The sequence below is a fragment of the Sturnus vulgaris genome, chromosome 7, assembly GCF_052056855.1.
Source record: "Sturnus vulgaris isolate bStuVul1 chromosome 7, bStuVul1.hap1, whole genome shotgun sequence".
NCBI lineage: Eukaryota > Metazoa > Chordata > Aves > Passeriformes > Sturnidae > Sturnus > Sturnus vulgaris.
The window spans coordinates 17,841,070-17,866,816 of NC_142249.1; the positions used below are offsets into that span (position 1 = coordinate 17,841,070).

At 39.5% G+C, this 25,747-nt stretch overlaps 1 protein-coding gene across 2 annotated transcripts in view; it reads right to left on the minus strand.

Annotated features, from left to right (window-relative positions):
- Positions 1-281: 281 nt before the first annotated feature.
- UBE2E3 (ubiquitin conjugating enzyme E2 E3) overlaps positions 282-25,747 on the minus strand; it is a 53,340-nt gene continuing 27,874 nt past the window's right edge. For both annotated transcript variants that reach the window (XM_014880294.2, XM_088167941.1), the window contains 3 exons: positions 3,820-3,952; positions 1,953-2,100; positions 282-923 (listed from right to left, as the gene is read on the minus strand). In XM_014880294.2, the coding sequence (XP_014735780.1) occupies positions 826-923; positions 1,953-2,100; positions 3,820-3,952 (379 nt within the window). In that variant the 3' untranslated portion in view covers positions 282-825. The remainder of the gene's footprint in view (positions 924-1,952; positions 2,101-3,819; positions 3,953-25,747) is intronic.

The following is a 25,747-nucleotide window of genomic DNA, read 5'->3' on the forward strand; positions in this document are numbered from 1 at the left end:
TAACTTCAGGAGTAAGAATATGAAATGTGATTATTTCAACTTGAGAAAGAGCTGAAAAGTATTAAATTTCAGACAATTTTAGGAACTTCACTTATTCTGTTAAAATAAAACAGGGAAAACTAAAACAATCCACAGGTATGCATTAAGCATTTAATAGCAAGCCTTTGCTTATGTATATTAATTTAAAAATTATCCACAGGGATCTGTGATACATTGGCCTTGCCTTGTTATTATAATTAAATTTATTAAAATATTAATTTAAAATAGGAAAACAAAGAAACTACTCCTTGGGGAACATGTTTATTGTGTTTGAGATGATACACTGGGTGCTCTCTGAGCTACAAAGGGAAAAAGGAAATCCTTTCATTACAAACTGACAAAGGTAAAAGTTAAAACAGTTTTCACAACAGCATGTACCACATATTGGAAATAGATCTGGGTTTAATACAAATGACATAATTCCTAGTAATCTACAGCTACCTTTAATAACTTCATACAGATAATGAATTAGGCTAAAATGCACTATAATATTTGGTTGACTTCAGGAACAGTATCCTTAGTACATCACAAAATACATTTTGATATCCCAAAGAAGCAAGACTTGCAAGTAGGCATTTTAAACATAACTAATCTACAGCTACAAACTTCTACTCTTGATAGCATTTACCTTTTTGGGGGGCAGTATCCCAGTCTTCAAAAGGATAAAAGCAGAGTAGAATCAGTATAACATATACACAGAAGTCCGTATTGTAAAGGCTATAAAGATTTGTTGCACACTGCGAAGTTGCCTTCTGCACCTTCACACTGCACAAAGTAGTTTGTCATTTATGTTGCATATCTCTTGGTCCACTGTCTGGCTATCCTGTCATGTTCTGCTCTGTTGGTCAGGTATTGAGTGGCTATGCTTCCAACCAGAGGGTCAGCTGCAAGAGACGGGAGAAAATGCATCAGAATCCATCTCACAAGTAACAAAAATCTCCAAGCAAAAACACATTTTAAAACACAGCATCCATTCCAAAATATAGTTTAGACCAGAAATATAGTGGAGGTCTTATTCACGTAAGACATCTCCAAGAAAGCACACATGAACAAAGCAGAACAAACAGAAAAAGAAAACAGGAAAATCTATTTTATCAGTGTATGAATGGATCTTGCCGCAGGCAGGTGCTCTGCTTTCACCCTCTGGGGTGCAGGAGACATTCAGTGAGCGCTGCCTGGCACCCTCCTGTCAGGGAGGTGCACAGGACGAGTGTGAGTTAGAGCATTAGGGCTGCACAACACACTGAGGGGAGCCTCTTCAGGAGTCACCAAGCCTTTGTACCTGGGAGGCTGATCCATTTCCCCCGAACTGTGACCACTTTCTGTGCATGAACGCTCCCTTAGCACTATTGCTCAGTTCCTGCCCTGACCACAGGCAATTAGCATCCATTGCCTAATGACTGGTCACACAGTTGTTGCTGAGGTTCTGTACTGCTTCCAGCGGAGCTCCTCCCCTCCCCACAGGACCAAGGAAGTCTCTTTGAAAAAGGGAGTGTTCTCTCTGAATATCACTGCCCTCACATTTGCAAGATTAAACCTTTCAACTGCTGTCTAAAGAGACTTCCTGCAGCCCCTTCCAACATGCAGGATTTATAACTCAGGGGAATGTTGCTCCTTTCCAAAACCAAATACTCATTTGCTGGAGCTCCTTCAATACAGACCTTCAATGACATCAGCTTATTTTCTCTATCATATCTTGGGAAAAAAAAAGACTTAGTGCTATTTAATTCTGTTGTGTCACAGGAGTGAAACACACTATTAAAAGTGGGACCACATCCAATCTGGAATGCTTCATCGCAAATTTTAAAAATATTAAATTTATTTAATCTGCATGCAATCAAATATACAAATTACATTCCATGGCAACTAAGTCAAACGATTGAGAGTCTCTCAGTGAACTATCAGCTCCTTACCTGGGTTGCAGTCTGTCAGAAGAGAACAAATAGACAGCAGAACCTTTGAAATAGTCAAAGCAGGGCTCCAGTTGTCTTTGAGGATATCCAGACAGATGACTCCCTGACTGTTGATGTTGCAGTGATAAATTCTGGTGCGGAAAGTAACCTGGAATCACAGAGCAAGAGACAGAGACAGTCACTGACTGCTGCCCAGGGATGGGGCCCCTTGGCTCTGAGCAGCCTGTGGGACTCCCAGCTCTGCAGAGCTTCTGTAGAGGCAGCTCCTCTCTGCTTGGCTTCCAAACCACAATTGTTTAACAGAAGAGTGACTATTTTCTATAGCCAGGGCTGCCTTTAAGAAACCTACCAGGATGAGATTGGGGGCATGAATGTTTATGCTTTCACACAGGCTCTCTGTATGGCACCCACAAAAATTAGGACCTAGTTTATAATATGGTAGCTATTTAATGGACATGTCAGGAACATTCTAATCACAAATGTAACTTTAATGTGGATTCTGAAGGTGAAGAAGTACACAGAATTTATCTGCATGTGCAGTATTAGTTGATGTTTTTCTTTCTTTCAAAAGCCTAAATACAGACCATGAAAATTAGTCCTGTTAAATGAACAATTAAATCTTTGTCCTTACCATTCATTAGGCAGAATATAAAGTACAGCCAAAACAATGCCATTACACTAACTAAATCCATCCTTGTTTTTAAATTATTTCAGATTAATATTGATAGAACATGTAAACATTCTGCACAAATAAGAAGTGAGACATATGTAACTGCTTTAATTACACAAAGCACAAGAAAATATGGAAATTTTTCTTTTTCATACTGATGGGGAGAAAGTGGAATCCAGAATGTATCCTGAAAATTCAAAAAATATGCTCTAAAAAAAAATCTCCAAGATTTGAATGAGAAATTTGCCTAAAACTGCATCACTTCAGTATAACATTCTTAATTCAGAACATATTAAATACTGTGGGTTAAAGAGAAGTGTGAAATACAGAGTATATATTCTTTATGTTGTAATCATTCTGGGAATGAAAAAAGGTATTAGACTTATAGTCAAAAAGTTATAGCCCCCTAAGCTGTAAGTCATAGAATGTTATGTGGTAAAATGTATTTAGTTGTGAGAGTTTTGCAGTGTCTTTTCTGGTGACTTGATCAAGAGTTGTAATTTGGCAGTAAGGGAGGGGAAAAGGGAATGAACTTTCAATTCTTTTATATCCATTAGTAAATGACAATTTATTAGGTGTCCATAGTATTTCTGAGCAAGGAATTGACATTTTAATTTAAGATTAGTTTAATTGAATAAAAAGAGCTTTTGCTCAAAAACATTATCAAACAAGATTGCTGATTTTAGCAGTAGTAAATAGACATTTTAAAATAATGGAAATTCATCACACTAAATTTACCCAATTTTAAGTCACAATATAACACTGCAGTTTTCTATATGAATTTATTTTAGCTTTTTGCTATTTTGCTAAAAATTACATGATAATATTTAATATAGAATCTGACTCATAACAGAAAATACTCTTATACATATATTTTAGTAGCTAGAATAAGAAGAAGGAAACAAACTCCTGTGTTGTCTTTTACTAGAACTAAAATTTCTTGAATCTTACCTCTTGATCAGAATTATCATCTCATTTATCACTTGTTGAAGTTTGGAAATCAGTACTGACTATGGTAATCAAGGAGTAAATTAGAGAGGATTTTTCTGAGACTGCAAGCCAAGATTTTGGACCTTGTAGTTTTCAAGAGATCATAAACAAATTTGATATTCAGTAAGTGATGAGCACTCACTAGGCTGCAAGCTGCATTCTTGTCACGTGAAAAATGGATAAGCACAATAAAAACCTTACCCTTACCTTTGGTGGCTTGAATGGATAGTCAGATGAAAATGTGATATCCAAGAAGAAAACGCCTCCTTCATATACAGAACCTGGAGGTCCAAGTATAGTAGATCTCCATTCATAAATGTTATCTCCTTTAGGACCGGCACTGTGTCAAGAAAAAAGAGGAGAGGGAAATAAAGTGTTAGATGTACCTTTGAGAGAGGCATTTTATGGATTTCCTTCAGCATTCATTTTACTTAATATAAACCAAATGGACTATTTTTAACATCTGTCCAATTTCCAGCTGATTTCAGTGGCTTGGTGTTTTAAACAGGCACAAAAGCTGGGTACTCTGCTGTCCCTTTGGAGAAACAGCAATGAAACAGAATGACCATGAACTAATGGTTTTTCACTGTCCAAAACGTTTTCCCAGATCTATTTCCTTGAGTATGTCGTTGCTCTGAGGTTGTACATCACCCATTCTATATCACCCTTTCAATGCCATCATATTCACACACAAAAGAATTTTACATCTTGACCACAATTGTCTTCTCCAAGTATTTAACAGATCACACCTTCATAAAAAATGCAGCTTTCAAGTATATTGATACACATTTATTGCTACTTGTTTCATAGGCTAGAGTGAAATGTTACCCCCTTGGGCAGCAAAACTAGGGAAGAGAGAAAATCAAGTAAAATGGAATTGAACTTCTTGCAGCAATCACTACAAATAACTGTTTCTTCAGGATATATTTGTATTATGCCTCTGGGCAATCGGCAATGAGACAACGAGACAAAAAAAATTATTTTAAGAATGCATTTCTCACTAGGGGAAGGGTTCCTGCATAATTAATTATTAAAAGTTTGAAAGAATAGATAATGAACTGGCATTTTCTCAACTTCTGAGCTATCATTAATGTTATTAACACAGAGTAACCATCCAACTTCCTCACAAAAAAACCTAACCAAACAATAAATCCCTCTCTCCCCCTCGGCCCCCAAAGTAACAACCACCAAAAAAATCAAATCTTTAGCAAGTCTGGATAAAAATTAACCTAACCTTCCACAAAGGGTCCTGAACCCACCCTGTTGAGAGTCAAACTTAATGAACTGACTGCTATGGAGAGCAACAGCACTGAGCTCACGCAGGCACAGTGGCTCGATCCCATCTCTGCAGGTGAGTCAATAACAGAGCAGGGTAAAAGCTCCTTTCAGCTCTGCCCAGCTGGGCAGTTCCCCAGGCAGCACCTCCATCCCAGACGTGCTGAAGCTGCCTCACCCTTGTCCCTCTGTGGTGCCCAAGGACGGTCACAAGGGATTGCACATGAAGCAAGTGACAGGGCATGGCACCACTCTGGAGCCTGGGAATTTGTGGTTTCTGGAACTGCTGGACACACAGAGGAAACTCCCTACAAATGTTAAGGCTCTTCCTATGTCAAATCACCCCGCGTGTTTGTCATACATATGTTTGCAGTCTGTAACATGACACGCTGGACATTCATCCTTACTGTGTAGTCAAACATGGAGACGCTCATCAGAGACATGAGATATGAGCAGTCTGCACTATGGATCTGCAACCCCCACATTAAAAAAAATAGCTATTTTTACATTAAGATCATTTTTGAGAAAAAATGCCGATTTTTATTATGAATTCTCTTTCAATTCATAATTTTCCAAGGTGTTTTTTATCTTGTAGACGTTTCATGTTCCAAATGTTCCAGTTCCTTCATAAATAGGACAAAATAATAATGGAATTTGCATGACACACTATTTAATTAAAAAAAAATATTTTATGAAGCTGTAGCTATTTTCCTGTTGCCAAAATGAAAGTAGGTAACATGAGAATGCTGGCCTTCAGAGCACAGCTAGGGAAAGAAGAAACTACAAGTGCTGTCAAAAATAAAACTTGGGTCTAAAAACTTGTTTTCTATTTGCAATGCATGCATAAAAGTGGAAGAAAAATACTAGATACACTTAAAGGAAAAAGAAAAGGGAAATCTAGAAGCATAGAGGTCCATCTTTGGCAATGCAATCAACCACTTGTACCTTCAGTCACTCCAGAAGATAATTTATTCATCCTATAAAGCAATTACTGTAAAAACTGAAAATATTGGGGCAATAATGACAATATTTAAAACCCACACAGGCCACTGAAATGCTTCAATTAATTCTTGACATTCATCAAGCTTACAGCTAATTAGTATTGTGCTTGAAAACCAAATTTCTGTGGAGCAAATCAATTTCAGCATTAGATGTCCTAATGACTGTTTTATAGTTTAATGCAGAGGTTAGTGCTCTTGCCTTGCACATCAGGTACCTTTCTTTCATACACCTCCAACAGCTGGATGCAATTCAATGAAATTAATGAAATGGATGTATCAAATCAGTGACATGTTTCAGCCCAATGAATCAGCCATGATTAACTGCAGCACCACTCCAGGGTCAAACTATCTGGTAATCACTTAGCAAGTCAGAGCATGGGCATCCATGAGCTGGTAGACACAAGCCCAGTGCCATGGCCCTCTGCCTGTTATTATCTGCTCTTCTCCTCCATGTTACCACCAGCAATATTGAAAAGGATCAGGCTACAACACAAGAAGGGTTGCAATGCCCTAACCTTGTAACAGAAGAAAATGCTGTGTTTGAAATCCATCCTAACTGCTGAAGAGAGATTGCTGCAATGTCAACAGAAACACAAGCTGCAACAATAACTGCACTTAGAGAAAGGAATAAAATTTAAAATGTTAAATCATTATATCTTACTGAGATCTGTTTAATTTACGAGTGTGACTTCAGATGGTGAATTTGGAAAGACATGAGGTTAAACTTGAGGGGCCCATGAATTCACACCAGGTCTTTCAAACCTAACTCTGGGAAACTTTAGAGCCAGGATTCAGCAAAGACGAAGAACAGTTTTTCCAGCACAGTGTTAAGAGCATCCATGTGGATGCAGCAGCAATCACACCAGCAAGAGGCCTGTTAGACTCCCAGTACAGTGGTTACAGAAATCCAAGTTCAGCTTTTGTTACAATTCATTAAATCAAAATGCACTGAAGCTGCCTGTATGGAAGTAAATGCAGGACAAGAAACTAGGACAAGATATTTCCAATCTACATGATGCTGGTAGCATTTTGCTTTCTGCACCTGCTAAATGCACTGCTGTCAACAGCACTTCTATAAAACACAGGGCTCTAAATTTGGCGACAGAATGCAACTTCTTAGTACTGAGACTGTGCTAACTGAGAAGAAAAAGGATGAAGGAAAATGTAATTTGACTAGATTTGATGTTAACTCTGTGTTATGCTTTATTATGATATAGAATACGGGTCTGCAATAGCATACAACTGGAGTGTGGGTGTGCTTGTTTTTAGGAAGCTTCCAACAGTGAAGTCTGTCAGACTGTAGAAGTCTTATGAGAAATGTCATTGGTATCATAAAACTAAAGGTACTGGTCTACATCCCAGGAAAACCACCAAGGGTGCCTGCATGGCATAGGTTTAAGTGGTGGAATATTTTCTCATGTTTTTATCTCAAAGGCTCCACCCTCAGACATGATACCCAAGCAGGCAGAATCATAGAACTGTGAAGGCTGGAGAAGATCTCTACTGATCATTACAAAGGCAGCAGCTACCAAACCAAATGGGGTACCTAGGGTGAGAAGTACATAAGGAAAGACCTCCCTCCATCCTTCCCAAACACTTACTTCAAAATGAGATTCCACAAAAGTAAAACTCTTGGAAGTTCTTCACAGACTGCTCAGCCACAACTCTGTCACTATGTAATTTTTACAGCAGTGTAAGTGAAGACAGTGCTTTAAGAGAAGAATAAGATATCTCTTGATTTTTCTTATTTCAACTGAAGGTACCAAGTAAAGAAAGAAAATGCCCTCAAGCATGTTCCACAAGCTTGTGCTTGAAAAATCCATTTCATAATGCTACAGTATAGTTCTGCAAAATCTCCAACACAACTTTGAAATCGACTTTTACAAATTCTGCTAGAAGAAAGGCACTCAGGATGTTACCAGCACAAAAGGTTGTGGTTTGGACACCACTGTCTCAGCTAAAGCTGTTGGATGATCTAGTTTAGTGTGACACCATGAGATGCTGAAGGGGCTGCGACAGATCCCATCAGTGTATACAACTCGGGCAAATACACAGACCTCATCTGCAGGGAGTCTGCCTGTTTCACCATCTCAGCTTCTGAGCTTCATGAACTCATTTCCAGCAGAAGAAAAATGCCCCAGGATCGGGTAACTTCAACTTATCACAGAGGTGGAGATTAATATCTACCATGCAGGATATCTAGTGCAGATGCTGATGTTTGCCCCTCAGACCACCCAGACAATCAGGGTGGAGAGAAGAGTGACAGCAGCACACGGAACACCTAAATACTCCCTAACACCAACGTTTTCCATCTCCCTTCTGGTGACACCCACTTCTCACCAACAGCATGGGGAGCCTGGCTCCTAACTCAAGCTGCTAAGCTCAGCATTTGAGAAAATCCTCCTCACCCCTCCATGCAGTGAGAAAGTGAGTGAAAACAGAGCTAGACAACCCTATCTTGTAGCACACTACCGTTTTATCTAGCTACAGATACACACTATCATGCTTCTGCTAATTAAAGAAAACAAAAAATAATCTTACAAGCAACCAAAGGATCTCTATCTGGTGCAAACTGTCTGAGCTGCTCATTGAGGCCTGGAGAGAGCACAAATAACTTACCACTAGTTACGTTTTCATGTTAAGCATGAGAATAGAAAATGCTCAAAATATTTTCTTGCTTTGATATTTTCAACATTTTGAAGAAATTTATCCATTATCCTTTTTTCTTCTAAATTCTCTTTTCCAAGTTTGGAGGCACTCTTGTGGTTTTGGTTATAGAGTGCAAGAAAGAGAATGAACATTAATTAAAAGGCATGTTTGTGGGTGGTTTTCAGTTCTATGACCTGTGACAAGCATGGATAACATTTTCCATTTTCTTTATTTTTCAATGCCTTGTTTACAAGGCTCTCTAGAATGCTTATTCTCAGCATTCATATTATAAGTACCAGTGCCTAAGTACCTCTAGTTACAGAATCTAGGTACTACATCCTACAGACACAGAAAGCATTCTGGTTTCACAGGCAAGAGCTAAAAGTATAGCCCTAATTTTAGGATTACAGCATTTTTCTACGGTTGGATACATGAGGGCTGTCTACAGCAATGTATCAAAACCGGGCAGAAAACACGTTTCGATAAGGTACTCACTATTATTAAGGTTTACGTGTTATGTGCAATTTTTTACAAGGAAAAAGTTTCAGCCTATTGTGTGCTTTATATAGTTACAACAGTTTTTATTTTACCTGCCACTGAACTACGTGCTACATTTGTTTGCTGGAAAAGGTTATTTACTTCTTCTAGCAGATCCATAGAGGCTCTGTGGAATTGAGGATACAAGGATCTAGTTCAGTGTAAGTCCTTTCCTTCTGTCACTTCCCTAAAGTCAATCATGTCCTTAAGATTAAAATCTAGAAATCAGCATTAAAAAAAAAATAAAGACCTATTTTTATTTCATGGATCCCCTGGTAATTCAGCTGGTTGTAAAGCAGTGCAGGACTTGTGCCCAAGGACATGGTTCAATGCAAAGCAAGTGCAACTTGAGAGCTCCTCAAAAGCAGCGTGGCTACTCCAAGCAAAGTGCTGATCCAGCCTAAACTAACTTGGCCAAACCATACATGTTCAAAAACCATCAACGGATTTTTAGCTTTATGTTTAATCAGGCCTCATTGGTCCCCCTGCAGCCAGAGTAGGGCATGAACTTCAGCAGCTTGCTCTGGCTTAGAAATGTAATCACGTGGCTGTGTTTGGTTCAGGTCATGTTGTGCCATCAGGGGATCTCAGGCAGTGCAGATGTGCAATCAGTCACCCTGAAGGGAAGGATGAGTTTTAGACCAGTAGAACCTCCAGTGCTAAACTTGTAATTAGCAGAAGAATATACACTTATGTTCTTCAAAGGAAGCTAAGTAACAAATCATTTGCTAATTCCATCAAAGCTGTAATATGTAGAAAACTCAAGGAATGTATTTTGGAAAGCTGACAGTTTTTCCACTGCCTAAAGCCCCATTAAATTGGTTCATTGCTACAATAGCTTTAGATTACTTTCCTCCTTGTATTCCTTCTAGTTCCTAGGACCTTTCTTGGTGCTGTTAGAATTCTGCGCAGGTCGTTTCCATTTCCAGAACAACCCTAACCAAATATAAAAGCAGAATTCCTGTAATTTTCCTCTTGAAAAATAACTAAATACCGGAACACAGTTTGCTAAATTACAACAGAAATACTTAACTTAAACCATGTAACAAAACATATCAGATTGTCTATGTCTATGCTCTTAACAGAGAAGCTGTACCCAGGCGGTACACAAAAGTTTACTAAATGTGAGTTGTTTCTGAACACAGCAATCTCAGGACTCCTAAGCATGAAGAAATTTAAAATAAACCAAATGTTCAACAGGAACTAACTTGAAATATGCACAGAAGTCCCTCTCATATGCCAAGCCTGGAGAAATTATCCATACTACCTAATAAAACACAGAGCAGGACAGTCAGTAAAGGGAAACATTTCCTGCTACTCTGCCATGTGTTCATAATAACAAAGCTTTAATTTAGCATAAAATAAAAGATCAGCTCCCTGAGTGTTGAAAGACCTGCAGTACTAGTGTCAAAACTATTTTCTTGCTGTTGACATAAATCTCAATTTGTATTACTTTATCACTTTACTGAAGAAATTTATCTAGCAGGTACACAGTTCCCATTTTCCTTCCACTCAAAAATACTGATGAATCTGGGTTTAGCAAACATGGAAAATTTTGATTTTCTTCTATGAGAGACGATCCATCTCAACTCCCTAATACAAACAAAACTCATTTGGGATACACACATTTTGCTCTTCAGTATGTTTAGCCTCCATACTGATTCTAGCAATTCATACTGAAGGTATCACATGGTACCTGAGAAATCGTGCAGCCTTAGTTTAAGGCGTCCACCCACAAATACATCCAGAAAACGTGTGCTGTGGAGTGTGACTGCAATGTAAATTTCCCAAATCCCAGACCATCACATTACCCTCTGGAGATTACAATATTAGTATGTCATTCAGTTGTTCTGGGGCATCCACGTGTTTCAGATATCAGCCACCTCCACCCTTCACTGCAAAATCTTCACGTCACAAAGCAAAGTGACACAGAGAAAATATCCTATCCATATTTTCAATGACACTTTTAATGTCAACAAAAAGAAAAACCTATTGTTCCAAACATCTGTTATGCACACCCTTCAGAAGAAGAAAGAATTTTAAAAAACTTTCACTAAAAAACCTAATCAAACTAAAAATACCACTGGCTTTACAAATATAGTAAACTTATAAATACTCATGCCTAAGAATAAGAAGCGAGTAATTTTCAACAGACTAAGCCTGCAAGTTAACTAAGCTGTTCAAATCATATCCCATCTATCAAGCTACACCAAATACCTAATTATCAGGCAATTCCAAATGTATTAAAAATGTGACAAATGTATTAAAAAAAATCTCCTACAACTCTGCAGATTATGTTTTGTTTTCTAAGGAAGATCTCTTCATCCAAAAATTGAAAGGAACATCTATGAACAGTGTTTTTCAAGACAGAAAGCACACTGGTGAATTAAAGAATCACCACTATCCAATAATTCAAGCCTAAAGGCACTCTGTGATTAAACTTGTGAACAGCGTTAATGTTGTGGAAAAATTTGATTCTAATATCATAAAAGGATAAAGTGCAATTTATAGAACATGATTTATTCAGGTACTTCATGAAGGACCAAGAAAGAGAGAATTGCTGAGAAGTCACCTTCACTGAAATGTGTGTGTATCCACCTGTCAAGAAGATGAACACCCAACATGCCTGGTGCTCCTACAGAGGAACCTCCTCCTCTCTCTGCCTCTAGGATGTCCAGGATTGGGCTTCTCTAACCCTTCAGAACAACAGAGCTAGAAGTTACCTTTTCCCCTCTAAAAAATCAGCTTTTAACTTCAGCAAACAAGTTTCAGCTTGCCCACACAGAAGTAAAGACAAAACCAATCAGTCAGATAACCTTGCCTCCATTACTACACATTAACACTCTGGATAAGAAGCACCTGCTTGAGGATTTAATGACCTCTAATACATGCATATCAGTTCTGTAGAGTTGGTTCATATTAAGTTCCTGAATGTTAACCTGTAGCAAGTACTGAGTATTTTCATTCAAAAGAAGTTTGTATTTTTGGCCTGTAAGTCAGTTCTTGTTCCAGTCTTCCTAACCTTCTAGCACAGGCTTTCTCGTAAATGTAAATCTATTATTACTTTTAAATACTTTCTTCCTCTTGCTTCCATCCAGTTCCACATCAGACTGTACAGCCTAACAAACCAGCTTTGTGGTTTTTGCCATAGTTCTCTGTGTCAGATGCCTACCTCGAAGCCATGAAAGTCTGATGCAAATCTCTGCAACTAGAAAAAGACTGTATTTCTCAAAATAGAATTGTTCTTTGCCAATTCATACACCAAGACCTTCTCCACCTTGCATTAAATATGGACACCTACTCAAGTCCAGCCCCTTTCCAAACATGCTTGGGGTCACCATGTGGACTAGCTGAGTTGAAAGTAGTTACCTGTTTTGAAGGGGCGTGAATCTGATTAAGCAAAACTCAAGAACCTTGCTCAGCACAACAGGTCAATGTTCAGGAGGTTTGTCTTTAGTTATGTCTCCATACTGGGCAACAAAGTTTCCTACATTGAGGAATGAGCTTCTCACTTTTTTTCTTTTTCCACTGAAATGAACGCCAGAACTCTGACTTATGAGCTTTAAACTCTGCTTAGAGCAAAATGCTGGTAAGCTTCATATTCCATGCAGGGGATAACTTTATAATTGCTGACAATTTTTATATATCTCATTTATTATTTGATATTAATTGCTCTGTGGTGCTGAGCAGGTTGAGAAGTAACCAGTGATTGTTGCCAAGACTCCAGGAAGCAGCAGCTGGCTGCAGACTGGCTTGGATGCCAGCACCAGCACAAGAACTGCTGCAGTGGGGAGGAGAATAAAAGTGGGGGCTAGAGCAGCTCAACTCAAACTGGGTTAACTCATGTTGGAATTCTATTCTGTGTGTGCAATTCCAGAGCTACTGCAGGGATAAAGTCAGGGCTCAGGATCCTCTCTCTGACACCATTCCACAATGTTCATTTAGTATGTGAGTTGTAGAGTGACCCAACACTATGAGCATTAACTGCCCTGTATCAGGACAGGGCAGGCTCCATTTGGGTTCTGAAACATTAGCCCAACAATGTCCACTTCACTAGTTAAATATCAGTGCTTGGAGAGCTTCAAAACAAAAGCAGTTGAGGACAGGAATCTGCTTTGTGTAATACTGGAGACAGCTGAAGCAACACTTGGTACAGAAATGTAATTTGTGGATAAAAAGCATTAAACCACTCTGGGAATACCAACCTTAGTTCCAATAGCAGAGCAATTCAAAGGAATAGAGAAAGCATCATGCATACAAATACACAGAAATCAATGTCTGATATGAGTTAATTTTACTCCATAAAGGTGTACAACACTAAAGAAAAAGAATGTGAAAATATGTGAAAATAATAATAATTTCAGGGGAAAGAAAGGTCAATGTACATCTGAGTGAAACAAGTCTCACCTAGTAAAATCTGTTTATTGAAAAGCCAGATCCAGCCCAACTATTTCTTCCTCTACCAATAATAATTTATATTCAAAGCAAATGTTCTCTGTGGATATAGTTGTAGTGTAAGGAGCAGAGACTGGGTTAGCCCTGGGAGCAGGGCTTTGTACCCCTCCTCTAAGGGAGCTGCCACTGCTCAGGACAAGCTAGGGAATTTGTGACCCCCATGGAATTGGACCACTGGCACAACTAGACTAAGAAATGCTGAACTCCATGGCAAGTAAAGCCATTTTCTCCCAAAGCCTAGATTCGAGGCAGCTGTTGGAAAGTGGCAGTTTACTGCCTACAGCAGGATATAGCAGCTCAGACCTTGGGCAAATCAAAACCACATGGACAGCACCAACACTGGGTGCTAAATCCTTCTTTCCAATAGCTCAGGTAGCTGCACCAGTTGCACCACACTCAGGAATTAGATACCACTACAACACAGACATGGAATGGCTGTGATCTTAAGAAGAAAAGGCTCACACTGTGAATGGTTTTTATTTGAGGCTATAAGTATATGATTTATCAGTGGAGAGAATAAGCTTAATGTCTACTGCAGCAAAATTCATCAGGTTATATACAAATTAAGTATAATCTCTTCCAGCATGTCCTAATATTATATATTCATACATAACTCTACTTCCTTCATATTTTCAGTCACAATAATTTAGTGAACACCATTAACCACGCATTGGCTTATATTTGCAATCTTGGAAAACTAATTTTCTTTCTGATAACAAATCTCAATAAAGCTTTTTCTCTGCTGCAAATGCCTAATTTTTAAGTAGTGCTCTGCTATAAAAATTAAGACAGGCTGTCTGCTCGTTGCACTTAATAGACTCAGAGCTGAAAAGATAAAGATTTTTACTAGTAGTGAGCGTGCTGGGACTGATTGCTGATGTGTAGATGGCAAAATATTTGTAAAAACAAAAGGAGTAGTAAATATATAATTTTGTTCTTAGCCACTTCTACTGCAGATATCTAAGACACGATCAATATTCTGTTTTACACAAAGAATAATAAATATGACAGGGCAATGACTTGATAAAAGTGACTGCACAGATAAGGGACAGAACAGAGTACAGAAGAGTCTCCCAAGTCTCTGACAAGTAACCAAAGCACCAGGTCTCAGCAATCCCCATTCAGTGCTTGAAGGTTTATACATCTGAACTTCAGAAACCCCACAAACACCCCTTACCCCATAACCAGGTGTAGATAAGTGCTCCCAAGAGACAACTTACTAAAACAATTTACTAAAAACTAACTCAAGTGGCAAGTTTTCTTTCTTGCTTAAATCTTCCTTAATAAAACCAGAAAAACAGTGCTGGAAAATAACAATAGTAGTAGTAATAAAAACAACAATGATAATAATAACGAAAGGATCAAGCTCTGGCCTGGCTCTCAGTCCCTTGCACCAGCATGCTTCCCTGGAGAAGGTTGCCAGGTGCCAGCTCTGATAGCAGTGCCAAGCCTCTCTGGCATTTTGGGCTGGGCAGGGGAGGTAACCAGCCAGTCATGCTCCAGCAATTCCCAGCTGTGGTGCAGCCCCTGGGGAGCACAGCAAGCTGGTGTGGGGCAGACTGGCTCGGGCAGGGAAAGCCATAAAGAGCTCTTTGCTTGCTCCCTCTCCCCATCACACCAAGCAAATGCCACGACAGAAGACAATCCTGTAATGGCAGAAATACTGGACCTTTTTTCTTTGGTAGGAGTTAGTTTTCCGAAGGGGTACTCGCAGAGTTTTCAATAGCCCACTGATAATTTGTAAACACAAAGATCCAGCTTTTTGGAGTTATGCTTTATTTCACTCCTGCTCTCCCTTCACCACAAGCAGCAGCAGCTTTCACAGGGCAGGACTCCATAAGAACTGGGAGCTAATTACCAGATGTCTTGGCAATCTTTCCAATCTGCACAAATTCATCCAGTTTCCAATGCTTAGAATTAGCTCTTTTGGAACCTCTTCATCCTTATTTTGTGTAACAAATTTTCAACAAGGCAGGAGTTCTTTGTTCTCTGCTAATAAAACAACCTAAAATGTTAACACTTCAGCATGAAACTAATGAACTAAATGCACTTTTCTGGAGATCTGAGCAGACGTATGGGCATTTCCAGATTTATGTGAAAACATATTAATTCTGGAAGAAGTCCTTTAGGCTGTGTTTTTAAAATAACTTCAGAACTACAAAAATGAATACAAACAACAGTTGTAAATTATCTGTGTTTTGCCAAGCATATGGCCACTCAAGTGCTGCACTTACTGAGGATAATCTAAAATAAAATCTTATAGGGGATGAAAAGAGAAGTGGACCAAGTCAGACATTTACTTTGATGCAACAGCTTTGTACACAACATTTTACTCCAAATAAATGTTAGCAGCAATGCAGAGATATAGTCTGCATAGCATTGAGTGTTCAAGTCTACAATTTACAAGGATGGAAATTATTTTAAAATGTCTCCTCTTGGGGGATAGAGTGAAAAAGATGAAGAGGTTGTTGGATATTTCTGTTCCTGCAGTACTGCTGACACAGGAGACTGTCAGTTTGATACAACCTATTTGACAGGGATACTTACCAAGTAACTGGATGGATTTAATATGAAGTGAGAATACAGACCCCGATATAGACCTCATTCACATGAATTCTCCAGTTGGCAGAGTTGGGTTTGAAACACCACAGAAAGCAGCTGGTAGCATCTCTGTACGTGCAGCTGATTGCAAAGCAAATGTCTGACCATGCTATGGAAGGGAAGAACTACCTGAACTACCTAGGAAATGCATCCTATGCCCAGAGCCAAGAGGAATGGGTGACACAGAGATTTTTGGTAGCTGTACAGTGGGAATGTCCCGTTAACATCAGCATTATTTTATTTAAGCCTCTTTGGACAAAAGAGTTTTCACTTTGGGCAAAACACCAAGGCTGCTAAATGCCACCTGCTCTGGAAAGACTGTCATGATTAAAACTAGAAGCAATACCTTCACTTTTATTTTGTGCAAATTCTACCTTGTGGATGTTGTCAATTACATGCTATAAAAATAAGTAACCTTTATCAGCACTCAGATTTAAATGTATTTAGATGAATGCATTTAGGTAATAAGCTCTGTACTCCTTGAGGGTTGAAGCTATCTGTTACAAGCATAATCTTACCTCCCTTCTCCAAAATATTAACTTTAGAACCTAAAATACGGTTCTCAGTAGATGATATTCAAAAGCATTCAGAAAGATCAAGTTTATAAGAACTGACACTACAGAAGGAATGTCCCAAACCAAGTAACACCTAAATCACATTCTAAACTTGAGCTGCTTTTTCAAGCAAACACTACTATTCACTACAAAACCTCCATGGCTAAAAGGAAGTGGCAAACAGAATTAGTAGCTGTATTCACATATGGATGACTATACAGGAAGACTGTGGTGACATGAAGCTGCCCTTTTAACAGGCACAGACAGAGGGCACAACAGTCCTCTGTTGCTGGCCTGGCCACAGCTGCCAAGCAGCAAAACTTGGAAATTACTTCTACTACTTGTTACAACCTCTGTGCCTTTGGCAGAAATGAAGCAAGAAGCCTCATTCATTGAAGGCAGTACTGCTCTTGAACTGCATGGCTGTGATGAATTTGAGGTCTGCCTGGGCTTCCACACGGGAGTCAAAAGTGTAATGCTCAGGCGGAAATCCAGTTTTTTTCAATCAGGCTAAAAGTAAAAAACTGTTTCGAATATATTCTATGAAGAGAAGTACTGCAAACTGCAGTACTATTCTCCTGCTGACAGTCAATGCTGAACTGATCTATCAGTCATTTCTGACTTTTTCCATAAGCTTTCCTTGTCAATCTTGGCAGCTCTCAGGAGCCCATCCTAAGTTTTTGTATATTTGAAGACAAAGAAAAGATTTACACCATTTTCCTCCAGGGCACTTGGCTCCCCATGCTATCCTGAATGCCTTAAACAATTTTATGAGTCTTCTTTTTTTTTTAAATGTTAACAAATTTCAGTTGTTATAACAGCAATTTTACGAGTGTGGCTTTTTGAAAAGATACATCACCTGGCACGCTCTGAAGCACTCAATCTATAACATCTTCACATGCTTCTCAAACACTTCAGAGCTTGCACCTCCAGATCTCCAGATCTGCCCTGGAGAGGCCTCCAGCACTGGCATGACCTCATTAACCACTGACTCATCTGAGCCATGGAAGATGCAGCAATCCACACCTTATGCAAGGCACTGCACCACTCAGGTATAAAGACAGAGATTAGCAATATGAAGTGGAACATATCATGGTGATCTATTTTTGATGATGATGCTTCTTCTTTCCATTTTGAAAGCTTTTTATGTACTCGGCAGATTGACATTTCTGTGCTTCTTAGATCAACTAAATGGTTATGCCAAGCCTTCCTATGAACAAGAATTACATTAGTCACTTAAAAATCAACTGCCTACATAGTCATAAACTAATCCATTCGGCTCAATTATATTGGAACTACAAATCCTGGCCAGACCTGCAGTGTGATGTGGGGAGAACTCTGTGGAGCACTGAAAAGGGTGAACCTGCCAGGCTCTGGAGAGAGAATGCCACTGGGATGTTCCTCAGAGATCTTCCCCAGGAAGCAGGAATAGAGCATAGACTCACCCTGCAAATATCCCAGCCTTGAAAATCTCTAATGCTCTGAAGGTGAGACTCCACCCTCAAACCCAAGTAAAAGCCAGGAGGCAATTTTGCTGGCACTTAGAATAAAGTGCTGCCTAGCAAACAGGCACAGGCTGGATTTTAGCTTCTGAATGGTCTCTGGGCACAGCTCCAAGCAGCAGATCATAGAGTCAAGGAACAAGGTGAAGCAGGAATGGCTAAGGGTTGTATCCAAACAACATGGCACATTTGATATGCCAAGCACAAAAAATTTAAACATAGCTATCTGGCATCAGAAAGCAGCCAACAGAAAAATTAATCTCAGCTTTTAAATACTTCCCTCCAGCTTTATCTACTTGTTGTTTGACTAATTTTGACGAGTTTGGTCCACAAAACTAATGTACCATTTCTACAGACTGTATGTTTCCATTCTCCTTATAGTTCAAATTTCCAAGCTCTTTACACCTTCCCACTCCATTCACAGCCTTCTCAACCTCCCTTCAGGAATGCAAGGAAAAAAGTATGTCTTCACTAAAAACTCAGCCAGTAGAGACCGACTGCAGTTCTCCCAGAATGTGCCTACGTTTGCTCTACCTCTCTTCCTCCATCTGGCTCAGCTGAGTGCCTCCCATCTCTTCCTAAAGAGATCTTCTGCCCCTTCCTTGAATACACCCCTAGTAATCCTTCTGTTACTCTTCTTACAATGAAGGCAATCCTCATCCCAGGAACACAGAATTCCTTTTCCTAGACAATCCCTCAGATTAAAGGAAGAAACATTAATTATAAATGACATAGTTATGTGCTTCCTATCTGTTGAAAATACATATCAGACACACAGCAATACCAAAGTGTCATTCACCATCACTGATTCCAACTTGCTTGAATTACTCACCTTAGACTCATATTCAAACTAGAGGAGTTTCATTCACGAAACTTCACTTCTGAGCGTGCCACAAAACTAACAGCAACTACTGAGAACTAGAGGGTTTTTTCTTCCTGAATTTCTAGTCAAATGACCCTCTTTTTATGTGGTTGTGTGAATCAACACACACAGCTGATTGAGGACAACCAAAAAAACCACAGCTGAAATGCAAAGAGTAAATTTATTTTGTTACCTCGCTGGCTAGAGGATCCCAAAACCACACTGGGCTGCAGACACCCAAAATGAGGGTGCAGGCACTGTCAGGCTCAGCCCAGTCCCAGGCAGGGCATCAGGGCTGCTGTTTGCACTCATTTATCAAAGGGTCATGCACCTGTGGGTTAACACCATGCTGTGATTTTCCTCTCTGCCTTTTATGATCTCCGTTTTGATCTCTCTCCCAAGACAGGGAGCTCAAGCATGTCTGGGAGAGGGCCTCCAAGTTTCTGTAAACATCTGTGCAATCTCTAAACAGAAATTCTACTTCTCAAACAGACAAAGGATAAACAGCAGTGGCATAATATATGGTTTCCCACACTGTTATTCTCCAGGCCTTGGCATTCGCAGCTGCAAGGTCACTTGATGGAATCTACATTCCTCCTTGCCATTCTTCTGCTTTCAACCCTTCCCTCTCCACACTGGCAAAATACTTCTTGGCTGGTTTATGTCTGTTGCATAATATGAAAATAATCACGTTTTTACTATAAATTAAGTCTAAAGAGGATGATACACTGCTTCTTGCTGTTTGCATCTTAATCTCAAAACTATATCAATGCATATCTGCTGCAGTTATCTGAAATACTTTGATCTGTTAACAGTGCTTATATTCCTCCTGTCAACATATATTTCTCTTTAAAAAAATCTTTCTTTTTAGTCTATAAACATTTCAATAGTAAGGAATAAAAAAGGAAAAGGAAAATTACAAGGAAATATTAGAGGAGATAATTAAATATTCATAAGGTAGGTAAGGCTAAATTCAAAGTTACACATGACAACTTTAATTCTAAACTCTCCTATAAGTTCCTGACATTCCCTTCAACTACTTGATTCAAAGTTACACTGTGTCTTAAATAATTTTTCACAACTTCAGAGACACCACCTATTAGTAAGACAAGTATTTTGTACCTATAACTTATACAGCAAACTGTCTATATCCAGCTTCCTGCCAGTCAAAATACCAAAATACCAGAGAACAGCTATGGTTTGTATGCCAAGATGAGTTCACCACTAACATCCCTTGAGAGAATTACAAGGATGACAGTTCCACTGCTAAAAGGAATGAAACCATTAACTTTGGTAAGGAAAAAAAAGTCTTGGAGAATAGCAAGGCCTTTTTGCTAGGAAAGACATCAAACTAATGCCAGTGTCATAACAGAAGAATGAGGCAACTATACAAGAAATAAAATATTACAGGATGCATTAAGTGCACATGAAAACAGGCAAAACCAGCATCCTCAATTTGAAAAACAAACAGAAATTTAAAGTAACTGTACGGTACAGGACAGTTGTGTGTATCATTTTAGAGATACTGCAATTAGTCTGTTTACCATAAAGATACATACACACATTCAGATTTACAATTGCTTTACACTCGGGTATTTGTAAAGTTATCCAAGCAGAAGCATTCCTTCTCAGCTTAGTACTCCAAATCCTCATTTTTTGTAAGAAAGCCTAAAAGCAGTAAGACATAAAAAACCTCTGATTTCTCCACAGTCAGTTCTCAGCCAACACTGAGAGTTTCCTTGCTTGCTCTCAGTCCCCTGACCATGACATTTTCTACACTTGCCAAGCACAAGGCTGCTTCCCTGCATCCTGTTTTCCTTCAGCTAACTGACACTGATGTTACTTTTCTGCAACTTGTATCTAAATTAGAGCTTGAGATACATGGCAATACTCATATAGTCACAAAAAAAGACAAAGGATTGAATAATTTATTCTGCAGACCCTGATCTGTGAGAATGCTTTTCATCTGTAAAGACATTATTTCATCCACCCTCCATCTCAATAAATAAAACTGTAAATTTTTTTTTTAACACATAACAGAAACATTTGATTTCTTTTGATTTAGTTTTCTCAAAATACTTTACTTTTTCTTTAGCTGAGGACTTAGATTCAAAACATAGCTGCATTGCTGAAGAAGACAAAAAAATGATCCCAGCAGCAGCACCTCTGAACTAAACCAGTTCTCCCTGAAGGACAAAGAAGGTTCTTCACCTGCCTGAGGCTGGATATCCCAGTCTTGCAGCACAGACACACCCACAGAAGACACATTGGCAAAAGCACACCCAACACAGTTAAAACCTACAGAAACATTTGCAGGGATTTCTGCACACCTACTGAATTATGACTGGATCCTTGAAGAACGATCAGGCTTCAGCAGCAGAAACAAGCAACTAAAGTAAGGAGGAGAGAGCAGCAGGAAAACTCCAGCAGTGTGTGCTGCACACAAATAACACAGAAAAATACTAAAGTTGCTTTTCCTAAAACTCACCTCAGTGCCACACTCTGCTCTGGGAATAGATGACACACCAGTGCTGAGGGAGGCAGGAGCAGGCCTTGTTCATGATGAACATGAATGAAGTCTGGAAACAAGCCAACTGAGTGCTGCATCAATCCATTTCCCTGTCTGGCATAAGACAGGTAATGCTGAGAAATTAAAGCCATCTGTATGGTGTTTACTGGCCTCTGGGCTGTGCTCTACTCTGTTACTGAGAGGTGTTTTCCAGGTTAAATGCCACCTCCAGACTTCAACAGGTCCCATGGGTGTTGTATCAACAATAAACCTGAAAGACCCAATGCCCAAAAACGAAACCCTCAAACTCCGTGTGGTTGGGTTTTTTTTAATCACAGAAACACCAAAAAATAAACTCTGCTGAGGTAGAGATTAATTTGGTATTCAGCGAAGTAAACTGGACTCTTATCAGGTGAGTCACTGAATTCCAAGGAGCTGTTCATCAAATGAAGCTACTCACATGGGATTTTAAAGAAAGAAAAGCTTGGCTGGAAAGGGGTCGGTACTGTTCCCTCAGCACTTGAGGGCCTGCCTCTGTATGTCCTGCAGCTGGATGGACAAGATGCCCTATACTAGAGCTGTTACTGGTCTTAGACAGGAACAACTGCTGAAGAAGAGGTTACAGATGTCACTGCCCTGGAAGATGTACCACACACAGAACAGGTGTAGTGACACCAAGTCTGAAATTTGACTCCAAGTCAACATTCAACGTCTTTTCTGTATGCTGACACAACCTTAACTTTTGAAGCCTAATTATGATCATTGAGACTTCAATAAACTTACTCCACTGTTGAACAACAAACAGAAACATGTTATCAGGCAGGATTTGTTCAGAGCTGCCAAGGAGACACTTGGCATGTCCCACTCCTCTGTTCCTTTCTGCGGGGCTGTTCCAGGACAAATACGCTTTCAGAAAAATTTAAATAGTCTGGAGCAGCTGGATGCAATCTTGATTCTTACTTAGAAAAGCAGCATACAAAGGCAGTCCAAAATAGAAACAAAAGCTGTGTGCTCAGGTCCAGACTTGCAGGGAGAATTCACATGAGTGCTGAGAAGCTATCAGCAGAGGGTCCATAGGAACTTGTGGAGAGGAGTGGAGCAGAGAGGACCCTTTTCCCAGTGGTTACAGAAAGTCAGACAGGCTCAGTTTTATTATCTGGGAAATGTAACAAATGCCAGCGGCAAGAGGTCAACTAAATAGAGCCTTAAAATGATAAATGAAATCAGCAAAATACACAGTATTCCCATCCGTTCCTAGAGAGGTAAGAGTTTATGTTGGCTGAAACAATATTAGAAACATTCCATGCAGAACATACTACAGAAGGAGATCCTATTGTCCCCTTTCCTGAAGATTTACTAGATACCTCGACTAGCCTCAGGGAACTGGGAGGATCTAGGGACAGGAGCTGATTTCTCAGCCTGAAGCTGCACTACTCATTGCCTGTGTCAATGGGATGAGCAGGTTTAGCACTTGAGCTGTTAATGGCTTTTAGTGGCAAATCCAAGAAACGTGCAACAGGCAGGAGAGAGGGAGGCAATAAAGGCCAATGAAGATCCCAAACTGAGGACATTTTCCTATTTAAAGGCTTTCTGGGTAGATGCTCCTCCCGAGTTTAATGGAGGAGGTTGACAACACTTCAGCGGAGCTATTTTAAACTGTAGCACTTCACAGGACACATGCAGAGTATATAATGATTGGCATATTTAGTTGGTATGGAAATATTTTGCTGGCATAGGCTATGCAGGGCATTATTAAAATGAACAAGTGTGTTCAGTCCCTTTGACCAAATTCTGTTCTCAGTCTTGTCTGAGGCTTAACTAATGTCACTGATGTCAGTGGAGTTGCTTTAAACCAATACACTGTATTACACTTTAGATACTAGGAAATGCTAGTAAAAAGTAATTTACTTAATTCAAAATTCATTAAAAGATGGTAATTTGTGCTTTTATCTAAGGCATAAAGTATACTTTAATGTATAGCTAATGAATTAACAATAATTAACATTTAACAACTAACAACTAAATCAGTAATATTAATAATGTATAACTAATGAATTAATCAATGAATTAATAAACAATTAAAATGAGGCAATAAAACTGAAAATGAATCAAACCTCCAGTGCTTTAGATAAAAATCTATTTATAGTTTCTTCAAATTTAATATTTGTTTTACAGAAAAATCTGTCAGAACCTCTACAATCTCTCCAAATATGATACAAAGTCTCTTAATATAAGATACAATCTCTTGGCATAAGAAACAAAATCTCTTCAGGTTAATTCACTGTTGTTCTGAGCAAGGGCAAACCCCCCAATCTTATTATTTGCTGTCTTGGTAAACAGATTAAATCCATATTCAGCTACGGTGTTACATATGTATGTGACAACTGCCGGCATATTGCTCTGCCAGGGGTTAAGAACATTTCTTTACCAGTTAAACAATCTTTCCCAAAATAAACACATCTTTTCTGTTATCACAAGCTATAAAGCAGTTCAAGAGCCCTGAAATGATCTTTTCATTAGTTTGAGATGCTTAAGGATCTCAGTACTGAAACATCCCCAATAAGCCTTATGAGACAGGAAGCAAATAAATCCTGCTCTCCCATTCCCTTAATGAGAATGCATAATAAAAATGTAAACTAATTCTCTTGACTGCCACTATCCTGTCTACTGAATGAAATCTTCCTTTTCCTCACCATATATTTATATAACTTTAAAGCTACAATATATTTAAGGCTGTTTGAGATTACTCAGCCAATGCCACAAGCTGGTACTAGTTTCTTAACTTCCCTCATTTTTTTTCCTTGGCTGAGGCAGACAAGATCACCCGCACTGTTAGCAAATCCATCCTCTTCAAGTCGATACTGTAATAACCTCACCAAAGTCCATCCTCCATCAACAAAGCAATCACAAAGCCCTTAGCTTGAAATATTTCCTTGCTGAAGGTATACTTCAGTAAATTTGAATTATCTATTTGATTATAAACATTTATGGGTTTTTAAGCTCAAATTAATATTAAATATACTTAAACTGTGCTTTCCTTCCTGTCTCTGTAAATGTCTCCTTTTCTTCTTAATGCAAACGAATACAGACAGTACTTCTCCCCACAACATTTGTTAGCAGCTCGGTGGACACTTCTGTCCCCTGTTCCACCATCACAGAGGTCCTTGCTCAGCCCTTTTCCTGCATCTCCAGGGTCTCTGCAGGGGAGTAAGAGTTCAGGCAAGCAACATTTTGCCTGTCCAACAACAAAAAGAAGAGAGTGGAGAATATGGATATTTCAGCTCATTTTTATGCCAGACCTAGAAGCCAAACAAGGATTCCAGCAGGACCTCTGGACAATGTGAAAAGCTGCAAAAAACAAAAAAACCCCTGAAGCCTCCAACTAAAACCCAGGGTTTATAAGAGAGATTCCAGAAACCCTGGGATGATGCAGAAAAGCAAGTTGTCTAGAGAATGGGTCAGGAAAGAGCTGAAACACGGGCCATTCTCACATGTGGCCAGTAACTGCAGAGCAGAGCCATGCCACCCACACCAGCCTTTTACCACTGCCTGGTCTAAAGAAGGATCACAAGATGTATTTCAAGGCAGAGACACCACGGTGGAAGCTGCCAGAAAGAACATGAAGAGGATGAGACTGTTGGAGAGATGGGCTGCCTTTCACCACACAGTGCTGGAAGCAAAAGCAGGTTCCTTTGGTCCTGATCAGCCATTTAAATTGCTGTCAAGCCTTCTGCTAGGGAAGCGTTTCTCCTGGCTCACTCCTGAGGGCACACACCTTGCCAAGGGCCAAACAGGGAGAAGGCTGCCAATCTGCTCTTCCCCTCTGCTGTAGACTGCTGCTCTTTGCAGCATGGCCAGCATGTGAAAAAAAAGTGCTTGGGCCTCAGCTACTCAGGGACACAGAGGACACAGCTGGACAAACTCATCTTTTAGGTGTGCTTCCCCACACTTTTCTTGGGTGCTCTCCCTCCTACTACCTCACATTTGCCAAATAACAGGTTCAGAATGGACTGGCAGGCACCCAAGCTTGTTCCTGGCTCTCACAGGTAACCACTCACTGCCAAAAGTACTTTCCCTGGAAACAATGATCCTCCCCCTCCTTGTCGCACTTCTAACAGGGCGAGAGTCTCCCCAGACACAGCACAGGCTTCCAGGCAGAGAAGGTGCCTGGGAGCCAGCTCCATGAACAT